Source organism: Phaethon aethereus (assembly GCF_964289735.1).
Source record: "Phaethon aethereus genome assembly, chromosome: 1".
In the NCBI taxonomy this organism is placed as follows: Eukaryota; Metazoa; Chordata; class Aves; order Phaethontiformes; family Phaethontidae; genus Phaethon; species Phaethon aethereus.
Genome location: NC_138575.1, coordinates 117,984,193 through 118,009,072, shown reverse-complemented (window position 1 = coordinate 118,009,072; position 24,880 = coordinate 117,984,193). Strand labels below are relative to the sequence as shown.

The 24,880-nt window shown below is 37.3% G+C and overlaps 1 protein-coding gene across 1 annotated transcript; it reads left to right on the top strand.

Moving 5' to 3' along the window:
- Positions 1-1,021: 1,021 nt before the first annotated feature.
- Positions 1,022-23,225, top strand: CRYZL1 (crystallin zeta like 1; the record flags this gene model as incomplete). Its single annotated transcript, XM_082003403.1, is given in 12 exon segments — positions 1,022-1,087; positions 4,678-4,755; positions 5,295-5,367; positions 6,004-6,048; positions 11,121-11,189; positions 13,214-13,347; positions 14,147-14,258; positions 19,186-19,284; positions 20,024-20,145; positions 20,646-20,759; positions 22,422-22,456; positions 23,126-23,225. Coding segments are annotated over 12 exon segments (1,047 nt in total).
- Between the last annotated feature and the right edge of the window lie 1,655 nt (positions 23,226-24,880).

Below are 24,880 nucleotides of genomic sequence, written 5' to 3'. Positions count from 1 at the left end.
GCGCAGGGTTCCTCCACGCCTGGGCACGGGTGTCACGGCGCGGAGGCAGGGGCGGGCGCTGGCGAGGCGTTGGTCTCTCCCTCCTCGCTGAGCCTCTCTCCGGTATGGTAAAGCACTCGGGATAATTGGAGTGGCGTGGCCGGTGGCAGCAAGGGCCGGAGGAGCGGGGCGCTGCGAAGCGGGCGTAGCTTGGCAGCTGCCCTCAGGGGAACATGAGCGTGCTGGGACCGCAGCGCGCCGAGAGCGTGGCGAAGCGGCCCGCCGCCGCCGAGCTCGGGGCTCCCTGCGGGGTTGTGCCGGGCCCCGGCTGCCGCGCTGCTCTGCCTTTCTGAAAGGAGAGGTGTCTCGGGGCGGTCTCTTCAGCCTCGGGTGTCCCTTGAGGAGTTAGTGCTGGCTGCCAGAAGCAATGTAATGGCTGTGTGGTTTTCTGCCTTTCTGCTTTGTGCTTTTCTTTTTCCTGTAACTTGAAGAGACCTTTTTTTTTTTTAATCTCTCCAACAGGTTCTTGTTTGTCGAGGACAACATGTGCCAAGTTGGTGAGAGGAGACCAAAAACCCAAGTTATGATTTTTAGTTAAGTTATATGTAAGACTTGTTGTATTCCTGCACTGGTTATATTGCCCTTTCCACTGCCTTTGTCTAAGCTAGTCAAATCGTGTGCCTTCCAGCCTGGGTGGCAAACCACCCATCTACTGCATTGGACCACCAATCGGTAAATCCCATATATCATTTATTGCCTTTTGCTGTGCATCCTTAGTCCCTAATATTTGCTATATTATGGTCAACAATACTAATGTAACCTGTTGCAGGTAACACCATATCTTGCTTATCTGTGGATCTGTTTTAGAACTTATGTATTGGAAGGACCCATAGGCCCTGTGTTGCTTGCAAACAATTGCTTTTCTGCTTAAAAAGTTATGTAAAGCTTTAATTACTTGTTTGCTCTATAGATACTGCATGTATTACAGTTTGGTTGCTGTGTCTTTTTTCAGCTATGTGTCTTTTTTCAGCTTTTTTCAACTATGAAGGCCTTGTATTTTCAGCAGAATTCACCTGGAGAGGAAATGACATTTGTCTTCCAGGAAAGAGTGAGTTCCAGTCATAATAGCACTATTAATCATTCAGTGGAAGAAGAGAGTGTGGCTGAATGCCACAGGAGAATTGAAACAGCTAACTCTTCTGTAGGCTTAAAAAAGAACTGCTGTAATCCTTGCACATACAGGCAGGTAAATTAAAGTAGGGGAGATGTATTTTTACCACCATCATGCAGCACTTGGCAAGAACGGTGCTAGATTTCTCTCTGCAGTTTTGGTGTCCATATTTTAAAAACAAGTTTTGCAGGCGTAACAAATGAACCCTGGCTTCATATGGATTCACATCTCCTGGTTGGATTTTCTGGTCACTGAAAAAGCAGAAATATAGCTTGAGAAATTTATCATGTTTGGAGCGTTCCTACTGTTATGTTCTTTCCTTTTGTAAGTTCTTTGCCCTTAGTGAGAATTGAAATCACAGTGCAGCCTTTTTCTCAGAGGCATTGATGTCTCCTTTGTCTAGCTACCTGTTTTCTTACAACTTAAAGGAACAAGATGACAACTATTTTTCTAACAAATTTATCTGAAACTATTGTGCTAAAGAGTCTTTGTCAGTTTGGTGCAAACATTAATTGGATAAATGCATACACATGCGCTTGTGGTATAAGGCTAAAATAGGATGTCAGTGAAGGTATATCAATGCAGTATGGGTGTCTGAACAGTAGAAAAATGTTTACATGGTTTTGAGGATGTGAACCTGTATTCTCAAACCTCTTACAGGTACAAAATAGATTACTATAGATACCTTTGTATACCTGTGTAATATAGATACCTAAATATACCTATGTATGTTACCTGTGTAATATAGATACCTAAATATACCTATGAGCCATATATCAAAATGAAGCAATATAGTACTGGTGAGAATCTTGCTCAAGCAGCTGCAAAGCCCCAGTAGTGAACCACATCTAATGAACTGCCTGAAGAGAAGGATGTGATGAGATGGGTGATTTTGATACAACCAAGATGCATATTATGCAGCAGTCTTAGATCTACTTAAACTGATTGTGAAATTGTGCTTTTGCCAGAAAGGTTCGTTCACCTTTCAGTGGCACTTTGTTCTCTTCCTTGTAATGGTTTTAGGAGACATGCAGCTATAAGGTGAGATGGATCAGTTTACTTATCCAGCTGAAAACCAGCAATTTGTTACAAGTTAGTTCACATCATTGTGATGGCTACATGATTGCTAGCTCCAACACGAAGGAGGGGATGGGAATATGTAGGTGCTGGCAACAGGTCAGTCAGACAGCTACAGTACAGTCTTAGGTAAGCTAAAGCAGATCTTGAAACTGCACTCCTATGCATAGACTTTGTCTGCCTACTTGCCTATTTAAATCTCTTCAGACAGGAGCTGATTCTGCAGGTGTCTGTGTAATGACCAGCACTATGGAATCCTCATCTTAAATAGAAATAAATATGAAAAAAGTGAGGAAAAGGAAAGCTAGTTGGCTAAAGAGACCTTAATAGAACAGAAGGTGGGTAACAAAAAGTCAGTAGCTAGGATGAAGAATTTCCCCAGCAAACCTTCCTTATATGGTGCTTGGTCAATTCCTAATAGTGACATATTTAAATTAAGAAGGCAGGAACCAGTTAACAGCAGAAACATTTCAATGTTTCTTTTTGTTCTTAAGCCTTTTGTTCTTTTATAAAGGAAAAAAAACTTTATTATGTGCATTGTAGCAGTACTTAGGTTCATTGAACTATGCATACGAAAAGGATAGTTCCAAAAGACAATATAATCTTAAATTTCCATAAATCATGTAAGTCCCTTAGATTCTAATCTTTTTTTTTTTTAATCAGAGATGCAGTATTTGTATAGTTCAGCAGTTTAATGGCTTTACTGTTTTGTGGAACAAAGAGTGAGAACCCACTTTGGCTTGTTTGAGGAGCAGGAGGTCAGCCTGACTGGCAAAATGCCTTGCAATTTTAAAGGAACAGCACGTGTTTAACTCAGCTGGGGTGAGAAAAAGTTCAGCTCAGTATTCCTTGGACTGTTCATGTTGCTAAGCCTAGGAGAAAAGCAACAGCTGTTTCTTGGTAAGAGTTTAAAAAAAAATCAAAAAAGCTTAAACACTTAAGAATATATCTTTAACTTCAGAAATAGAAACAAAGCACTCTCATGACTTTCTGGTAAATGTTTTACTTTCAATTCCAACAGGCATCTACACTGCAGACTAGAGTATAACATGGAAGTACATGATTTTACCTCCAGTACCTGAGGTAGCTCTTCAACAGCTGTGTGGCGTCAGCAGTCCAGAACTTGGCTAATTAAAATACTTTAAAGTCACAGTACTCAACTACTTAAAATAATTTCAAATATCAATCCCAAAGCCAAAAGTTGAAATAGTAAGGAGAGGATTCATTAGTAGAACACTTTTGTATGTGAGGTAGCCATCATTTGTGGGACTTGGCCACCAATTCTTATCAGCTCCGTTTCTTTGACATCATCTGGACACATTGAATATTTACCTGAGTAAGTTTGTCAGTACAGTATGTCAGACATTCATGTCAAAATTCTCTTCAAAATTCTCCATCACTCTTGCAATGTAGTTCTAATATTAAAGATCTGCTTCCTTCTATTTGTTATACAGATACCAGAGGGGTAATTACATACTAAAATTGTTGCAGATAAGGGTATGATATTTAACTTGTGGAAAAAAAACCCAACAGAATAATAATGTTGGTGTCTGAGGTTTAGTAAGGTCTAGTGGTCAGTTTGTAATAGTAATACACATATACTCAAAATGGTGTTGTAAATCCATTGTGGTATCAGTTCCCTTTTCATTGAAAAAAAAAAAAAAATCTTGTTCTGACTACAAAACAATTTAAAACAAAGACTCTGTGGAAAAGTGACAGCCAGCTGAACATGAGCCAGCAGTGTGCCCAGGTGGCCAAGAAGGCCAGCGGTGTTCTGGCCTGTATCAGAAGTAGTGTGGCCAGCAGGAGTACGGAATTGGTCATGCTCCTGTACTCAGCACTGGTGAGGCTGCACCTTGAATACTGTGTTCAGTTTTGGGCCCGTCACTACAAGGACACAGAGGTGCTTGAGCATGTCCAAAGAAGGGCAGTGAAGCTGGTGAGGGGTCTGGAGCACAAGTCTTACGAGGAGTGGCTGAGGGAGCTGGGGTTGTTCAGTCTGCAGAAGAGGAGCCTGAGGGGGAGACCTTATCGCTCTCTACAACTACCTGAAAGGGGGTTGTGGCAACATGGATGTTGGTCTCTTCTCCCAAGTAACTAGTGATAGGACAAGAGGAAATGGCCTCAAGTTGTGCCAGAGGAGGTTTGGATTGGATATTAGGAAGAATTTCTTCACTGGGAGAGTGGTCAAGCATTGGAACAGGCTGCCTAGGGAGGTGGTGGAGTCACCATCACTGGAAGTATTCAAAAAATGTGTGGATGTGGCGCTTTGGGACATGGTTTAGTGGGCATGGTGGTGTTGGGTTAATGGTTGGACTTGATGATCTCAAAGATCCTTTCCAACCTTAATGATTCTGTGATTCTGTGAAAGTGCTTTCAAGAGCTTGAGAAGATCCTACTAGCACATTCAAGTTGCATTGTATAATGTAACGTCTGTAAATTTGTCCTAGGAAAACCTTCCTCCTACAAGAGACAATGATGTGAAAGTACAAGTTAGAGCTTGTGCACTGAGCTGGATAGATACAAAGGTATTTGCTTATTTTCTTTTAATAAAAGCTAGAGGTGTTTACAGTTTCTGTTGAAGATCTAAGCCAGGGCCCTAGCTGGTAATTGGCACAATGCCATTTATTATATCTGAGGATATATGGCTTTACTGCTGAGAAGGAGGGCACAGGATTGATGTGGTATTCTTGCATATCTCGCTAAATAAAAAGCACCTGTAATTTGGTTCTTAATTTATGGAGAAAGACCAGTTTTCATTTGTGAGTTCTCTTACAGTAAAATCCCTTTTATCACCCTCTGCATACTGACTTCTAAGTCACAGTTTGGCTTACCTGTTAATAACTCTCTAGTTTTATTTTTTTATATCCTTCTAAATTTAAATACAGAAAATGAGTGCAAAGTTTTTAATATTAAATTAGGAATGTGTGTACTTTTTTTTTCCCCTCAGATAACATTTTGGTAATGGCCTAACTTCCCTGCTGTGAATATCAAACACTGTAAGATGATAATAAACAGGCAAATTTTGAGCCTTAATAAGGATGTTATAACCATTATTTTCATTTAGCTTCTGTCAGAAATGAAACTGGAGAAGGAGCTTCTACCTGTTGGTCGAGAAATTTCTGGAGTTGTACTGGAAGGTAAGTTAGCATAATTGTCTTGTGAGGGTATGGAGCAAGTATTAAGGTCTGGTAATCCAGAACAAGTAAATACTGTTTGTGTGGTACACCTTTAATATAGGAACTATTTGCTTTCTTAATGAGGCTTCCCCTAAGTCAGTAATGACAGTGAAATAAAAGTTTAAAAAGGAGCTGACCTGTAATTCCTGCATATCTGTTTGGAGTTTAAAAAAAAAAAATGCAAGGCAGCTTTCTAAATAAAATATACTGAGATGTTAAGATATTACCTGCACATGCTATAACAACCTCTACTGTATTTGTGAAAATCGTTTGTTGGAATAGTGAAGACAAAATAACATTTAGGAATTTCGGCAGTGTTTCACTGGCATATCCACCTTTGATGCGTAGTTTAAAGCCTAAGTCTTTCAAACACATATACATGTGTGTACTTGCATGTAACTGTGGATGTGGTGCCAAATCATAGTGAATTAAACATTTGGTTTTGGTATGTGCACATTTAGTAGGAAAAAAAAAATTCTACTATATCTTTAGTTTTGTGAGCTAGTGAACAACAGTGCTTTCAAATGCATGTTCAATTTCAGCTATAAACATTTATCTTCTTACCTGCTTCCCTCCTTTTCATATATCCTTCATGAGTTGGAAGAAAGGTGACCTTTTTTCAGCCAGATGATGAAGTAGTGGGTAAGTTAATGCATGTTTGCCTTATCAACTAAAACAATAAGTAATCTTTTTGTAATGAATGGCTGAAGTTACAATCATTGGTAAAGCTACAATTAGACATATATTTTCAAAGATTCAGCTAGTGTCACATGAATAAACTCTTACAAATGAGAATTCTATTCTAAAAGTGTTCTCTTAGGGAAGTTTTTTGGTTATAAGAATGGAAGCTCAGGTCCTCAGCTAATGTAACCTGTCATAGTCCTACTGCATTCACTGAATTTCTAAGAATATACACGTGGGTCCAATTAACCACATGAAGTGAGTGTTCTAAAGGCAACCATCTGAATATGTACACAATTTTTTGTATTTATACCACCACCTTGATGTAATTAATATGTATCTCTTTATTTCTGTGGATGATCTGAAGTCTAGGCTTATATTTCCTGCCTCCTGGAGGATGACAGAAAAATACACTTTTAAGTCTAGTGATGAATCTCTTCTTGAAGCATACTGAAAACTGTTCAGTTTCTTCTAAGTCACGCCAATTCCTGTTTCAGTAAAGAAATCAGGAGTGGTCCTAACTTAAAAATGCAAGTAGATTTGCCAGTTCAGTTGGATTTTCTGAGTTGCCAAAAGCAGTGCGCATACTCCAGTGTTTTGCTAAATATAAGGCTACATTTAAAAAGAAACACTGATTCAAGCTGCTCATTTTCCTGAATCTTCATTTTTTGACTGCACTTTAGAGTTCTTGAAAGTGGACTTGTCTTCCCCTCTAACTTAACCACAGGGAGTCCATGCTTCATCATAGAATAATTTGGGTTGGAAGGGACTTTTTAAGGTCATCTAGTCCAACCCCTCTGCAATGAGCAGGGACATCTTCAACTAGACCAGGTTGCTCAGAGCCCTGTCCAACCTGACCTTGAATGTTTCCAGGAATGGGGCATCTACCCCCTCTCTGGGCAACCTGTGCCTGTGTTTCACCACCCTCATTGGGTAAAATTTCTTCCTTAGATCTAGTCAAAATCTGCCCTCTTTTAGTTTAAAAACATCAGCCCTTGTTCTATCGCAACAGGCCCTGCTAAAAAGTCTGTCCCCATCTTTATAGGGAATTGATCATGCCCTGTACTCGGCACTGGTGAGGCCACACCTTGAATACTGTGTTCAGTTTTGGGCCCCTCACTACAAGAAGGATGCTGAGGTGCTGAAGCGTGTCCAAAGAAGGGCAATGAAGCTGGTGAGGGGTCTGGAGCACAAGTCTTACGAGGAGTGGCTGAGGGAACTGGGGTTGTTCAGTCTGCAGAAGAGGAGCCTGAGGGGAGACCTTATCGCTCTCTACAACCACCTGAAAGGGGGTTGTGGCAACATGGATGTTGGTGTCTTCTCCCAAGTAACTAGTGATAGGACAAGAGGAAATGGCCTCAAGTTGTGCCAGAGGAGGTTTGGATTGGATATTAGGAAGAATTTCTTCACTGGGAGAGTGGTCAAGCATTGGAACAGGCTGCCCAGGGAGGTGGTGGAGTCACCATCTCTGGAAGTATTCAAAAAATGTGTAGACATGTACTTTGGGATATGGTTTAGGGGACATTGTGGTGTTGGGTTAATGGTTGGACTTGATGACTTGAAGGTTCTTTCCAACCTTAGTGATTCTGTGATTCTTATAAGCCCCCTTTAAGTAATTGCAGGCTGCAATAAGGTCTTCCCAGAGCCTTCTCTTCTCCAGGCTGAACAACCCCAACTCTCTCTATGATCCTGCTATAATGTTATAGTCAGAGAAACCCATCAGAAAGGCAGGTGTTAATCACTGTATTTTGTTTGTTTGTTGTTAAAAAACGCACTCCCAGGTTAAAAATCACATGGAAGGTCTTTGTGGCTTTTCCTGGTAAAACTTTTGCATCATTAGCTAAAATCCAATGGAATAAGATGTGCGATTATTATTATTTATTCACCACAAAAGGTGTAATCCTTACAGTTAGGAATTAATATTCCATTTTATGGGGTACAGAAGTGACTTTGCTTTGTTTAATAAAGCAGAACAGTTATGGCCAGGCATTTTCTGGTCTTGTATATGAATTAACTTTGAACTATGAATAGTATCATTATTGTGAACAGTATTGCTCATTTGGTTAAATATCTTACTGACATATGCTGCATCTGTTGAATATCTTAAAATATTATTTGTGTTTCAATCACCTTCTGTTGTAGATGAAGGAATACAGTTTCAGTAAGTCGTTAGGGAGGAAAAAAAACCCTCAGAAAATATGTCAGTAGACCTGAGAGATCTAAGTGACATTGTAAGTGGCTGTGGGAGAGTTGGGCTTTTTGTTAATTAGGACTCAATTCCATTCATGTTAATTCAAATATAGAGTAAGTAGTTTGAATCGGACAAGCTGCTTCAGTGTAAATCTGACATTAAGGGAATGGAAACTGTACTTGGGTCATGAAAGAAGCAGATTCATTTTGTCTGAGATTTTGTTCTCTGCGTTTTTTATTCTTGAATAATGAATGTTTGCAAATGCAGGCACAGAGAAGTCAGAATTACATGTATGGAAAGAGGAAGATGAAGAAAATAGCATTAAATATTTTAGCCCTAAAAGAAAGAAAACCCACTTCTTTAAGTATTGAAATCTCATAGCATTCTATTTGATACAGCTGTTCATCTTTATACATCCAATATAGATGCTATAAAGACAAAAGATAGGAGTGAAATATTTCTATTGTGGTAAATCTTTCCTAACAAGCACACTTTCCAGTTACTGTTGCTGTGAGTTTATACATAGTTAATGAATGAGCAGATTTAAAAGAAAATGAGCTATTGCTAAATGATCTGGTTACCTGTGTGTTTAATAACATCAAACTGTCCCAAAACCTATAATTGTCAGAAAAATATTTTGAGTTGAATTTTAGAATAAAGCCTGTCCTTCTATTGAAGAATTATAGTCCTGGTATCTACTCCTTGCTGAGTTTAACAGTAATAATAAGCTAATATGGTCCTTATTTATGACTTTACTCTTTTTCATGTAAGAATAGTACTGCGCTCACTGAAGTACTTGGGGTGTTAAATCATTATTCCATTCCTAAAATCATACAAAGAATTGTTTTTCACTTTTTAAGTTTTTCTCATCCTGCTTTCAATCTTCCAGAGGAGAAGATTTCTTTGTCTATTTAATGTATTCTTTTATGCATAATCATTTTTTTGGTTAAGAAAAATACAGTTAGACCAGTCAAAAATGTTTTGTTTTGAGATACATTCCTGACTTCCTTTTAAAGTTACAGTCCATTTTATTTGTTGTTCTCAGAATCTTTTAGCAATCAATTATGCCATGTTCCTCATTAAATTAAGTGCAGGGAAAAATATTCTGAGAGCTAAATTAGCCACAAATACTTAGAGACATGAACCTAAATATAAATGTAAATGCTTAGGTTTACTGGTGGTTAGCCACTCTCAGTTCTTCCATATGCCCCGTTGCTGAATACATAAATAATCAATGAATGAAAGCCCTACACTACATGGAGTAATTCTGACAAGTAAGGTGAAGAACCTCATTTTGTACTTGTGTCAAATGCTTGATGTGTATAGCATACATAAAAGTCCATACTTCATGTTGGAGCCTCTGTAAGCCTTATGAGGTATACTAAGGGGCACTGTTCTTTAAGATGCCATATGTCTTTCCCTCAGTATAAGGGTCATGTTTTTGTGAATGGTTTTAGAGTCCCTGAAAGGTTGTCTTGAGTGTCAGGAGATAATGTGACTTGTTCCTGAACTTTTGCATCTGTCAAGAAAAGGAATGTCTTCATCTATTATTCATTCTGTGTTTTGCTTTTCCTATAGTAAGGTGTTAGAATGCAAACTGGTTTAGGTGCCAAGGCTATTTTAGTTTACTATAGGGAAATTTTGCTTAACTTTTGAAATACGATATTGTATTAATCATCAAAATCTGAATGATGCTTTAGGATAGAAGAGAGATTTCTTAGGGACATTCTTTCATACATGTTTATATTTTGTATGCTAAATTAAAGGATTAGAGGATTGCTTCAGTTATGAAAAGACAGAATTGATAGTGATGTTGTAAGAAAGTGTTTTCTGTTCTGAGATTCTTGCCCTTCTTGCCTCATTTCCTAATTGCACAATAGTTGCTGTAGACAGCTACTTTAGACTTATTATCGTTATTCCATAGATAAACCGTTGAGAGATCTGCAGATGTGTACAAGCACTGTAGGATCACCATTTTTTAATGGGAATTGTGAAAGACTGGAAATAGCAGCCAAATTTGCTGAGGGTTTTAAGCCAAAGCCCTTGCTTTGGTCTAAATGGAGTATAAGATTTGGATGGGAGGGGGAAGAAAATATTGTTTTACTGAGCATAGAGGGTAGAAGACTGATCAGATGCCAGAACCTATTTACTGTATAGGAATCTCCTCCTTTGGCCAGCGGAGGAAAAAAGCACTGTTATGACCAGAATGGATTTCTTTTTTTTTCTTCTGCCTGTTCTGTGTTTGCTTTCTCTGTCTTCCATGGTGTGGTTCTTTTTCCTTCAGTTCCTCTTCTTTATTCCAGCTTTCTAAAACTTAAACTTAACACATTCTTGCTTGTGTTTCCTCTGCTTCTTTCTGTCCCTTTTTTTGCTGCCTTTGCTAACAATACACATACAGGCATCAGGATGGAAGAGTAGGGGTAGCTGTAGCATGGCTTGGTCTCTGCCCACCTGCAATATGAGAGCTTGATTTTCTTCTTCATTAGCCATGGCCCAGAGTACAAACAGGAGCACTCATCGGAGTGAGAGCAGTGTGAAATGAGTTCAGACATGACCTAACAAAAATTAAACATGCCAGTAGCAAAAAGCACTCAGTAGTGTCCCTGCTGTTTCTCTCCCCAACCCCAAAATGGTGCTTGGAATACCTCTGGAACCGTCTTGTGCACTGTGCCCGTGGAGATTACAGGCTGTTACCTTGCCTAAGTTTTCTTAACCTGTCATAAACCTGCCATGAGGGCAACTGAATCACAGACTAAGTGGGACTAACAATTTCATTAGGAGCTTGTTTTAGTTATAATGTATGCTTGTTTGAAATTAAAGGTCTATGTCCATTTTCTTTCAGGAATTTTGCCCCTGGATTCTGAAGAATCTGGTCTTTGTGAAGTCATTCTAGTTCATGAGCATTATTTGGGTATGTAGTTCATGTATTTTGCTAATATTTATATCTATTATACCTTTAGACTTCATTTTAGCTTTTCTAATAGGGAGCTAATTAACCTGGACCATTGGGCAAACATGTTCTGTATAGCAAAATTCAGGTGTTCTGTCTAGTCTACCTGTTCATAGAAGCTTTGAGTACTATGTACTCTCAAGGGTTTTTTCTTTTGCCGTTATCATTTAATGGGTTAATGTTTTGTCTAAACCACACAAGCTGATTCTGCTGATTCTTTGTTTCTTTTTTTTTTTCCCTTCTAACTTCCCTTTTTGTTGCTTCATTGTCTTTCTACTTTTTCCTCACCTCATCTGCCACAAAATTAAATGAACAGAAATTTGCTTTTTTCCTCACTTTGACTCAATTCAGGAATGTGACTTGTGGCTGGAATAACAGATGGGATAAAATTAGCAGACTAGAAGCTGGAGAAAGGAATTTTCAGGGAATGAGGATCAGGGAAAACCCGGTATTGAAACATTCTTTTAAATTACTGTGAGTTTCCAGTTTCCCCTTTCTGAATGTAGAGTGCTTTAATGTGTAGAATACTAAATTTGTGAATATATGTTCTTCTCTCAACAGTTTGTTGTGTTACTTTGAGCAAGCTACTCTTTTGCTCAAATTAGTTTCTGTGACTGTCCATGAATTCAACCTGTGTAGTTATGAGGTGACTCCTTTAAATTTGTTTATACCAAAACCAAACCCCTACTTTTATTGCATAAAATACGGTAAAATATCCTTTCCATGTTTTTTAATATATATGAGAGGTAAAGAAGTATTATTTATGTTGGCTTGTTTGAGGATGAAATCTTCCTGGCTAGCTATGGCAGTTTTTGCAAAATAAGTCATGGTCTCATGGAGGTGACAAAATAAGGTTTATTCTTTCTAACACTTAAAAGTACAAATCAAGCAAAATGAAATCTAGAGGTCTGTGCTGCCTTATCACTATTTACATTAGTTATAGGCAGAAAATATTTCTGACTTTGTATTACCTTCAATAACTTACTGTGTGCTAAGTAGTATGAACTGGCACACAAAGCGATGATGCTGGTGAAGATCCCTAGAATTCTTTTCCAGCACGCAGATAAATGATCCCAGGTGATCACATTGCTTATGTTGTTTGATGGTTTCCCTGATTCAGGCTACACTGTCAATACTTACGCTTAAACGGACAGACCAAACTTTTTCAGTCTTTTTCCTTTCTAATGTGCCTCAAGGGGATTGCGCTTACTTAGCTCAGTTCTATGCTAGACTCTCAGCTGGACTATGATAATTTTTCTAGCTTAGTATCAAGATCTCTGCTAAATAATGTAAATGGCTTACATTAAAAATGGTGTTTGAACTCATAGTTTCTAGTTAACAGAGCACTTCATTAATGTTATCTCCTCAGACTTTTAAGCATGTGGATAGAATGGGAAAACTCTTAAGAGTCTTGTAGGTAGAGACAACAGAAAACAGAGATGACAAAGAATGTTATCTTGACCTTTATATCTCTTAAAATGTGTTATAACCTCCAGAAGCTGTCTATACCTATAGATGGAGAAAGAGAATTAGGAACTCAAGGGTTGGAACTCACATTGTATGTTCTCTGTGTCAGAATTACCTTTGTGAAAATGAGAAGAGACCTCCTCAGATCATTTCTGTCTGGAGTTTATGGTAGGAAGTGGGTGTCTCTTTCTTTTTTTCTGTTTAAATACTGTATTTGTATTTGAACTTGCTCACAAGAGTGCTGCAGAAGCAAACTGATTATTCATAGAATAACAGTTGCCTTTTCCAATTGGACTCCCTGTAGCTGACCTAACACTGCCATGAACCACAACATTGGAATATTGCCTTTGTGAAATAGATCATAATTACACCTGTAGATGATTTGACTTGTATAATTTTTTTCATGTTTTAGAAATTGATGAAATCTAAAAAATAATCCTGAGGGAAATGTCAGGGACTTGCTGCTTTTTTTTCCCATCTGTTTCTGTTTGTTTGTTTGTTTGTTTCCCCAAAATTAGTTCGTAAACCAGAAAAAGTTTGTTGGGTTGAAGCAGCTGGGACTGTTCGTGATGGTGTCCAAGCATACACAGCTTTACACTACCTTTCCCAAGTCTCTCCTGGAAAAACTGTCCTTGTAATGGATGGAGCAAGTGTAAGTTACAACTGTGCAATAATAACAATTTCGGAACAGAAAGATTGCCTCCACCATAAATAACTGTCTTATCACCGGAACAGCTGGATTTCTTACAACACACAAAACTTATCAAGCCTTGTATTTTACTTCTGGCAGTGCCCTTGATGGATTAATAGGAAAAGCCCTCCCACATAAGATACTGAGCCAAGAATAGTCCTTTACATGTCATCTGGGTAGTGAAGAGGTAGTTCTTTTCTGGTGTTTTACATTGACATAGTTTTACCCTAAGCCCTCAGGTATAACTGGAGGAAAGTGCCTTTTATTCCTTTCCCACCACTGCTTTTTAACTTCTCTTAGATATAAATAATTTCATTTGCATTACTGCAATCTTTATTGCTAATGAAGATGTGGAGCTTGCCACAGCCAAGATTCATAAATGTGGCTGGGGCTTTTTCCTTGGTAACACTTCTTCCTTCAACAAGGAACCAAGCCCAAAGCTACAAGTTGCAATTGCAGTTATGGTACTTGTGTTACTTAAAGTCGAATCTGAGCTATTTTGTTGAGGAGAAGAACTAGTTAACTCCTAAAAGTTTGTTCAGAGCTTCCCAGTCAATGAAAATATTTTTTTGGCCTCACTTGGAAGAGAAGCAGATCTGTGAATATTCAAATTCGTGGTTCAGATGTGTTCTGTTGAAGGAGTAAGTTCATTTCTGGGTACTCTCCTGACATCTCCTGAATGCCCTTTGCAATATAATCTTTCTTAGGCTGCTTCGAATTGTTGCTGTAAATAAATTCATCTACCTTTTTTCTTCTGCAGCCATTCGGCACAATAGCTATTCAGTTAGCACAACATAGAGGAGCTAGAGTAATCTCTACTGCATACAGTCTTGAAGATAAGCAGTACCTGGAGAGGCTTAGACCTCCTGTGGGTAAGTTATATTTGTCAGTGATAAAGTTTATGCTAAAGAATGTCTTGAATTTTTTTTTTTTTTAAGTCTAGGGACTTATTTCAGTAGCTGAAAACTGAAATACAAATTTATAAGTAGTCTAATTAAATAGTTTTAAAATCTATTCTGTGGTTCATAGGTATTTAATTTATATTTTTAGGTGTATTTAATGGCATTTTTATTCTTCATTTAAGTTGTGATTACTGTCTTTCAGTATTTTCCATCTCACACAATAACGCTTGAGTGCTGGCTTTTGGCCTAACTACTCAGAAAGTCTTTTCATTTTATAAAATTGTTGCTTGTGAACAAGAAGAAAGCATTACTAAATCACCAGTATCACAGTATGTAATCTAGGTACCTGAGCCAGGGTTCAGATGTAATCATATACTTGAGATACAGTATTCATCAGATTCAAATTACTTCTAATAGTATTTTATCAAGCTGTGTGGCAGCTCACCTTCAAGTACTCTCATAACTGTAGTTGGATGCTCAAATTGGATGCTCAAATGCTCTACATTTTCCTATTTTCCAAATGAGCATTAGACATAATACTTGCATTCATCTCTAACTTCTTCCATTTCTTCTCTTTGATACTTAAGTTTTTGGGGGTTTTTCCCTCAAAGGAACAGTGATATTTGGACCATGGGAAAAGACTCTATGTAAAAGCTACTAGTATCTTTCCTGATTAAACTTTTTCTTATTCCAGTGCTGCAGAGTGGAGGAAAGTAGAATATTTCTTTATTCGGACAGTTCTAAAATGGCATTGCGAAGTCTAGTTTGATTGCAGTCCATGAACTCTGCTGTACCGTGAACAAAAGGTTAAAATTAGTCTCTGATACTTCCTCCTCAAAATGAGGAGACTGCCCCAGTATAATCACCAAGTTTATTTTTCAGTGTATGATTTTTTTTTTTGTCATTCAAAGAAGTGTAAGTAAGAGTAGCTGTGCCCCTTGTACAAGTATCTTCATGGGGAAAGCATTTTGTAGTCAGTTATCATGTTAACATTACAGTCGCATCAATCAAAATATATATGGGTTAAGATGAGATCTGATTAAAAAGATAATGTCAAGGTTAACTGTCCCTGACTCTGACTCCTTTCTGTTTTGTTGTTTTGCATAGTAATATTGTTAGCAATCTTGACTTTCCAAATGGAGAATCAGAGCAGTTTTCAAATCTCCTCTCTTGTTCTTACTGACTTAGTAAAATCAGGCATTGCTGATATGCAGGTGCACATAGTATTGTCCTTGTGTTCTCCCTGCTGGCTCAAGAAGAGCAAGCTAGCTGAGGGATGAAATAAGCCAGAGAGCTGCTCTTTAGACACAGAGAGAACAGAGTTCTTGTCAATTTTAATTCCTTTTGGGCTGCCGAGAACACAACTGGCAGTGGAAGCACAGAGACAACACAGTGTGCATGTGCATTCTGGGTCTGCACGTTCACACACATCTGCAGTCTTGGGGAGTGATTCACTTCCAGCCTAGCAAGTGAGCATTTAAGTAGCCCTTCCAGTAGTGGCTTTGGAGTGCTGATAATGCAGCAGGAAGTGGAGTGCTGTGCAGAGGTTATTACACAAGAGCAGGGAGAAAGACATTTGTGCTGTCTGACCTTAATGATCATCAACGGGTAACTGCAAAGTTTTGTGTTGGGAACGTAACCATTTCTTCTAAGACGTGGCAGACTTACATCTCTCTCTGGATTTTTATATTACTTCTATTTTTTAGCAACTTCATAAAAAAGCTGTTTTTTCCTTAGAAGTCTTTTTTTACTGTAATAGTAGACAATGCAGAAATCTGAACATAAAGCATTTTTGTGAATGCTGCTGATACATAGAGGTTTGTTATGCCAGCTGTTACAGGGCAAAAGAGTAAATACAAAAGACCTAAAACTTTGCTTTGTGATATTTTATTGGTATATTTTGTTAGTGATAGAACTTTATTAGCTACGAAAGGACTTTGCAATTTACTTATTATCATAGCCCTGTCAGGACATATGAATATAGCTTTCGGTTGCTTGGCGCATTTACTTCTTGCTGGCATTTTTAAATTATATGAATGTTAATATAAAATAAATGCTCTAAGTAACCTAAGCATGACTAGCTATATCTAAGATGGCTTCTAATGTCTGTGGGTGCAGGCTTTTTCAGTTTTGTGCTTGTTTAGTGGGTTTTTTTAGTTTTTAGCAAGAGTCTATCACTTGTCAATGAGCAGCAGTTTGTGTATCAGTGTGTAGCATAACTAGCTGCTTCAAAAAATGGCTGCAATAACCACCTCTTGCGGTTAAAAGGCCATTGTTTATATTGCTCATGTATGTGCTTATTTTACAACAATAGGAGTTTAGCAGTTTTGCAAATGTTTATGGAACATAAACATTGGGGAGGGAGGGAATTTTAATTGCAACTTTGCTTCAGATAAAGAGATATAACCTGGGTACAGCATTAAAAAGAGAAACAGTTTGAGTGTGAAAGCAAAAAGCCCCTGTTTTAGCATTTTTAGGTTTTTTTAATAAGTATGATTCCAGTGCCTGAAGTAGAAGTTCCTGTTAATGTTTAAGAATTCATATTTAGACCAACAGGATGGGGTCTTTGCATGTCTTCAGTAATCCCTGGAGTAAATATAATAATAGTACGAAGGAGAGGATTATAATGGATTTTGACATTTTAATGCCCATGTTTCAGACTAGAGACAGAACATTACATAAATAATGTGATGAGTTTCTGTTAGAGAACAGAATAAAAAAATATATATACACGTATATATTTCTTCTGTTCCCTAGGTTACCCTCTTCTTTTCTTGGTTTGGTTTGTTGTTTGTTTTCTTTCTTTAAAACCAAAATTTAGCTTTCAGTGGATATGTTTCTGGTAAGAACTCATCGGTGATTTCATGGCTGTCTTAAGCATGTTCAATAAACCAAGTAGCAGATCTTTCATGTGACAGTTTTTAAACTCCGTAGCTGAACTTACTGTGTGAGAGTAAACTCTGGTAGCAAGTTGTGGAAGTACTGGTATTTCTACTTCTCCCCAATAGTGAAAGAAGAGAGAAACTGAAGTCTTTCTGCCAGACAGCATAATGTTATATTAGAAGTTGTGCAAGTCACAGAAGAAGAAACTGAACCAATTTACAAGTGTTTTGTGGGAAATTTTGCATAAATGACAAAGGATTATATAAAATTATATTATAATTTGTTGCTCAGCCTTTTCCACAGTGGAGCTAAATTGTTACAGCATTTTGCCAGGAAAGAAATTGAACAGCATTTTGATGAGTACTGTTTGAACTATTGTACTGAGTTAAGTAACAAAACTGGAAATTTTTGCTAAACAGAAATCAGAAAATAGTCAAACTGACTAAACTATTGCCTTTCTTTTTGGTAGACAGGCTTTGAGTCTATTAAATAAGCATTATTCTCAAAAAGTGAAACTATTTGCAGAAACTTTATACCATGCCAAATTGCTGTGTTAAGAAAAAACTTTAAACTTCTTGATCTAAGAAACTAGGAAGAAAATGATATTATGAGGCTGTATTTGCAGATGGGGAATGTGACTGTCATTATTAATGTGACATCTTTATTAATATGTTCTCTTTAGCCAGACTTCAGTGAAAAAATTGAATGATTGACCTAGGATTTTGAATATAACTTATGATTTGATTGGAAGGAAAAAAAAACAAACCGCAAAGCATTAACTGAGTGTTTGTTAATATTCTTCTTAATGACCAGTTTCTTGCAATTTTTCTTCTCTCCTTCCTTCCCACCCCATGATCAAATTCAAGAAGGTATACGGCAGCCCCTAGTGGGTAAGTACACATTGCAAATTTGAGTTTAATCGATTATGCTTTGGAAATGTGCCTCCAAATTTATTTGACATTATTTCAATTATCATTTTGCTGAGAAGTCTTTGGCCTGTTTAGTTTCTAAATGTTTGTTCTACCTCATAATTACGAAGCAAACCAAAAAACCTTAGCTGCTACTTCTCTGCCCCAGTTATTCCTGATGCAGTGGTTTATCTTTATAATCATCTATAGATATGGTATCACAGACAGATGAGAAGAAAATGTCTTAGTGAATTCCAGCTCAGAAATATTTCAAGAGGAGATGTAAATACTTCCATCTAAATATTTATTTAATGACCCAGGGAGCCATTTAGAGGTTAAAAACATCACACAGAAAGTAGTATATTAGTAAGTTTTTCCATGCTGTGAGATAAGTAACAATGCAACTAAGCATTACTTTAAAGAAAAGATGGCTATAATAAGATTAAAAAACTTGCTGGAATCATAAGAAAAGTCAAGTCAGTGCCTTGTAAGTGAGTGTATTTACTGTGTTTTTACATGTTTACCTCTGTCTTGCACTGGGAGACAGGGCTCCATGCCAGGGAGAATAGGTTGTTTCCCACTATCATGTAGAAGCAAAAGAAGGGACTGGCAGGAAGTGGTGGGTTTTATGTGGAAGGGAACAAATAAGGGAAGAAAGCTATGCTTGGAAAACTCTCCCAAAGCATTACTGCTCTGGTTATTTGATAGATAATTTGAAAGTTGGGAGAGGTGAAATAAGGTGCCTCCTTATCTTTTGGCCACTCTTTTGCTTCAATAACATGGCTAGAACTTGGTATTTTTGAAGGCACTTTTGGAAAAGAAAAATAGCAGAATGAACTCACAGAAGAATTTCTAATTCTTATAGTAGCATACTTTATTGTTTTTGGCCTAAATAGACTTGTGAGTTTTACTCCTGCATTAAACTAATGCATACTTTTCATGTTGATCTTGCGCTGTATTGGAAAATGAAAAAACTAGTGGCTAGGTTTTTTGACTTAGATGCAAACTTCCTTGTAATACTTTCAGAAACTAGAAATTTTCTGCTCTGCTCTCAATCTAAACTCTACATTTTTATCGTAATTGACCAAATGTACTGCTCTCTCTAGCTCGAGTAATAGATGTGTCAAATGGAAAGATAGATGTGGCAGAAAGCTGCTTGGAGGAAACGGGTGGCCTAGGAGTGGATATTGTTCTAGATGCTGGAGGTATGTAACTGATGAAAATCTGGTCTTCAGGGCACCATTAGTGGGCTGGTTTTTGGGTTTTCATATTATTTCCAAGTAATATAGGTGGAGGCTGCATCACTTCAAACGATTACCTTTAATTGCTTATTGCCATACAATTTTATGTATTTTTACTCAGTAGATATCCTTAAGCAAGATCTCTTTAAGATCTCTTCATATCACCCTCTAGTGGAAGCATCTAATACTGTTAGTCATCTGCTAAATTTGTCTGAAATCTTCCTCTGTTTAAAACTGAAAAGAAAAAAATGTGTTTAGAGAGTACAGCTGTGACGTCATTGTTTGTGCTACCTTATTTTAATACAAATATGATGGCATAATCACCAGTACTGTCAACCTGTATTCTAAACCAACCGTAATAGTTGAAAGCCAGAAGTTACTATTTTTAGCTGAAATAATTGAAGAATATTAGAGTTCCACTGAAATCTGTTAAAAGAAATATATATTGAATCTCCTAAATCTTCTACTTTCTCAGATAGTCTCATGTGACTAACAGGATAATTTAATTGTAGTGCTGTTCCAGAAAGCCGTCTTTCATTGTGTGTATTCAAATGTATATGTTGCAACTCATTTGTATCTGAAGGCATAGGACTGTAAAGAATCCCAAGATATGTGGTTTTCAGTACAAGAGGAGATACTTTTCATTCTGAACAGAATTTTCTTCTGAGCTCAAATTAATTTGTTCTCCCCTCCACCCCCTCAGTGAAATTATATAATGCTGAAGATGAATCAACTTCAACATCACAGTTGCTGCCTCACAAGCATGATATCATTACTCTTCTTGGTGTCGGGGGACACTGGATAACAACAGAAAAAAATCTTCAGGTAAAGATACTGTGTCAGTAAGTTAGTTTGTACCACAGTGTGGTTTTGTGTGTTTGTGTGTGTGTATGTGTCTGTGAGCTTCTGTCATGGCTGAATGGCTCCCCACTGTTAAATTAGCATCAGTTTTCACTTAAGAAAACTTTCACATCCAGAAAATGGGAAGTATATAGCATTAAAAATAAATATTTTTGTTTTCCTTTAGGACAATTTTGGGGCTGGCTTCTCTAAAGTGATAGTATGTTATTTTAATTGCTTGGCTATACTGACAAATTTTAAAGGACCTATTTTGTCTGGCTTAGGGTATTAAACTGTTTGAGGAGAGAGAAAAACATCATTTAAAACCGTAAATTTTATAATTTTGCTAAGTTTTAAGAATGGGCAAGGGCGGGGGGGTTTGTCTGGTTTGGGTTTTTAACCATCAGTATAAAATAACCATCTAACCTATTTTTTTTTAAATGAGAAAATATAACTAAATATAATTTTTCTTTATTTTGTTTAAGCTGGATCCTCCAGATAGCCATTTGTTGTTTCTTAAAGGAGCCACAGTCTCCTTTCTGAATGATGAAATATGGAATTTGTCCAATAAACAGCAAGGGAAGTATCTCTATATCCTTTTGATAGTTGCTTTGAATACTGACTGCTAATAGGAGTGGATGGAAACAAAACCGAGAAACCAAGTAACAGATTTCCTTCTACTCAGTCCTATAACCACAGGCTTAAAGGTCAGCACAACTAAGCATAGAGTGTAACTAAAATATAACATACACGCATGTTCTAAGCTAGTCTCTGCATGCCCTCTAAATATATGTCTCTACCTGCATCATTAAAAGCAGTGCTGAAATTGAAAACACACATTCTAGAGAAACTGCAATATTTTGGCTCAAAATTGAACCAATTAATTGAAGATTTGATTGTATAAGGTTTTATATTATGTATATGACACTTTGGAAAATTTTTTTCTTCTTTTGGGCAGTAGGTGCATCATCTGTAAATCTTAATGCATCAGTTTAAACATAAAAGTTAAAATATTTTGGCTTCATAACCTTTTCCTTATTTGCAATGATACGTACATAAAATTTATTGAGCAAAAATGTGGATGTGGGAAGAGGAAAGTCTCCTTCATTTGCATTACCTACATTTGGTCTTAAGCAGCTGGGCTCTGAGCTTTCTAACAGCATGACAGTTTTCAGTGGATCACTTCAAGTAATGGAAGGTTTGTCTGTTTACGGCTTTAAGGACCCTCCCTGTTCTGTACTGCACTGCAGATTATGAGATCTGCTGAATCACTTTTGCAGTTTAGCAGAACGGCAGAGGCAGGTGAAGATTAAGTCATTGTATTTGTGAAACAACTAACTAGACTGCAAGGAAGTCCTCCCCTCCTCCACTGAACTGCAAAGTAGATTAGGCAAGGTCAGGCACACTAAGGACATACTTATGGGATGCAGGTTATCATGAATCGTTTTATAGTTTGGTATTTTTGTTGAATGCTTACTGAGTAGTGATCCACATACAAAAAGTAAGCTGCTAAACAATGAGATTCTGTATCTTTAATAACAGCAGCATGTTTTATCACAACAGGCTTTAAAGTTGAAAGGAAAAATCTGCTTGGTTTTGTTTTTATCTGTACATCTTGTGAAATTCTTGAGCATATGGCATTAATATCATCTGAAGAAATTGCAAGGCGATTACTTTTTAAAATGGCTTGAGCTTCAAATATTAACCCGATTGCTCTTAAAATGAAGGAACATTATTTTTTGAGTTTCATATAAAGACTAAATACAGCCTCATCTGTTGTGTTGTCATGAATGTTAGTCGTTAACTCCAAGATCCCTTACAGATGCACAGTGGTGCTCCAAAAATTTACAGACTCTATGTTCCCAGTTTTATTTTGATTTTTACCTCAGATGTAAATAGTAGGGATAGTTAACTGGTACCAAAGTCTGTCATCTTCATGCTGCACAAAAAATGCAGTTGCCATTCCGATTGATTAATGTTGTACGAGTGCAGGCTACATTTATCAATCTTAACCATTTTGCTTTATTTTTCAAAATTCTATTTTCCATATTTCATTTCTGCATACTATTTCAGGAAAGGAGGTTTCTGATATACAAAAAAGTGAGTAAATCTGATCTAAAGATTGTAATTAAGGTAAATTTTTATTTTTGCCGCAATCCTGCTGGTTTGTACAGGGCTCTTGCCAGCAAACATGATTATAGAAAGATTTATCTCTAGATATGTTGTTACCTTGACAGTCCTCGTTGGTACCCATCTTAGAAGATATAATGGAGAAATTATCAAGTAGCATTTTCAGGTAAGAGATGTGATTTTTTTTTTTTTTTTTTTTTAATTCAGCGTTAGAAGTAGAAAATTCTTGCCAGCACTGTACTGCAAATTTATACTGGGATGCTCAGAAAAAGATGCCTCACATAGTTTATATGGAGCAGTTTATGGTCTATTTCTGTCTGTAATATAGCAGGCTAAGCACAAGGAAATTTGTATGCTGTATATCAAAATTTAAGAGAGGCAGCAGATTCTTTTCTTGGTGGCAGAAGAGCATATATCTGGCTGCTCGGTAGTGTGGCTGATTGAGAAATGGTGTCGGCTCTAAAAGTCGTTAGGTTTGTCTAATACTCCTCTGAGAAGAGTGACAGCTTCACTAGATGTGAAGACTCCCATAATGAGGTGGGAATGGAATATCCTTTCTCTTAATGCAGGATAACAGTATTACTGTTGAGCAAAAGCCTCACCACCACCACCTTTTTCCCCGTGTAAGAAGGATATCTTTTAATTAACTTCTGTTTCCTGTTTGCTTTAGGGCTCTTCCCTTCTTCTGTGAACCCAAGCAAAGCTATAAAACTTTTATTTTGTTTAAAGAGTAAAGTTTACATAGTGAAAGTAAAGTCTACAGCAGTAGTTCTGCAATATTTCTGTTGGTCTGAGCATGCTCACCAGACATTTCTGACATACTGTTCCATTTTAGGCCTCAGCTGGATGAACCGATCCCATTGTATGAAGCCAAAGTTTCTATGGAAATAGTTCAGAAGAAGCAAGCAAGAAAAAGACAAGTCATCCAGTTCTGACACACAATTTCCTGCTTTCTAAGCCTGTGGAAGATGAAGAAATGTAATGTATTCGAGAAGTAAATCAGTGTACACTTTCAAATAATTCTGTAACCAGAATTTAAAGATCTTTTGTACCTCAGCACATGGTCTGTGAAGCTCCTGGGACTTCAGGGTTTTTATCAATCCACTTGAGCAGAATGTTCCCATCAGCAACTTCTAAAGCAGCAGTCTTGACACACAAATATTGTCTGCCCTGCCCCAATTACAAATGTCAGTAACATCTACAGGCAAACACCCTTGCCATTGTTTTTCAACCATAAGAAATTAAGGAAGAAAAAGAATTCTGGTATTTTTTATCAGTCCTCCCTTCTCCAACTCCTACCAATAGTCACCTTCATATTTACCTTTTGCTTTTGGCTGCATTGAGACTGAGCACTCTGTGGTACACTGCAAGTCTTTAATCCACATTTGAAATTGTTATTTAATTGAAAGACAGGCAAAACCATCAGAATTGGCAAGGATGCTAGAAGGGAAGGATATGGTACTGACAGTTAAGAGTTCCTCCCACGGCTGATTTTTTTTCATTTTAGCAACCAGGCAGTAAACCTAGTAAATGTAGGTTCCATAAAGCAGATACAATCATGTCCTTCAGATCTTTGAAGCACTTTATGGATCTTGTTACTGTAATGTTTGATATCTTTCCAGTAAGACCTTCCTGTGCTGTGCACATTCGCTTCCGCTCCTTTAACCTCAGTCCTATGCCTAGCACAGCTCAAATTTCTTTATCCAACATCCTCCCTTACCATGCACCATCTGCAAATCAGCAGTAAGGAAGGAACTGCTGTTTTTCTTTCTTCAAAGCATCAGGCTTCCTACTTGCTCTTATTTCAGAGCAAAAATATCTTTTTCTGTTCAAGTGTGCTATTCATTTTCACTGTGTGGATCGCTGAAACAATGGACACCAGCACTTTGAGCCAGTGTGAGAAGTTAAGTGAAAATAGATTGGTTCTAACCATGATTAATCTGTCTTCTATCATTCACCAGACTTGTAGTAGGTTCTTGATAAATGATGCAAGGGAAGCATATAAAGCATGAGTAAATCTTATTTTACCACTAATGTGATGTAATGCAGTCTTGAAAATAAATAATGCTTTTATGCATGCACGTACACACACATCTCCAAAGCATGTGAATCCTCTGGTAGTTTGACATTTCTTCTGAAGCTTTCTACCCAACTGCTTATTTTTTTCTGACGTTGTTCATTTTAGCTTAAGTGTTTGCAAAATAAAGTAGATCAGAGGAAACAAAACAAGACTTAAAAAATAAGGTTTAATAAAACAGGAACAACCACTGATGAAACAGCATAAGAACAATTTTTATAGAATAGTTTTCATTTTACTAGATCTTTTGTCAGTAGATATGCTGCTTCTAACTGCATATATAAATGCCTTTTGAACCCCACATACAATGGGCTAAAGTTAGCTATTGCTGACTTTGTCTTAGTCTTTCAGCTGGATCAGGATACGAAGCAAATGTGTCTTTGTACTTTGGGTGCTAAGCTGCTTGTTGGTGCATTTAGCTGGCTGTGAGATGCCTCAGCATTTTGTTTAATATTTCTCTCAATACTACCTTTAGATTTGCATCTGCTTGAACAAGAAGGTTGATGAGGCTCC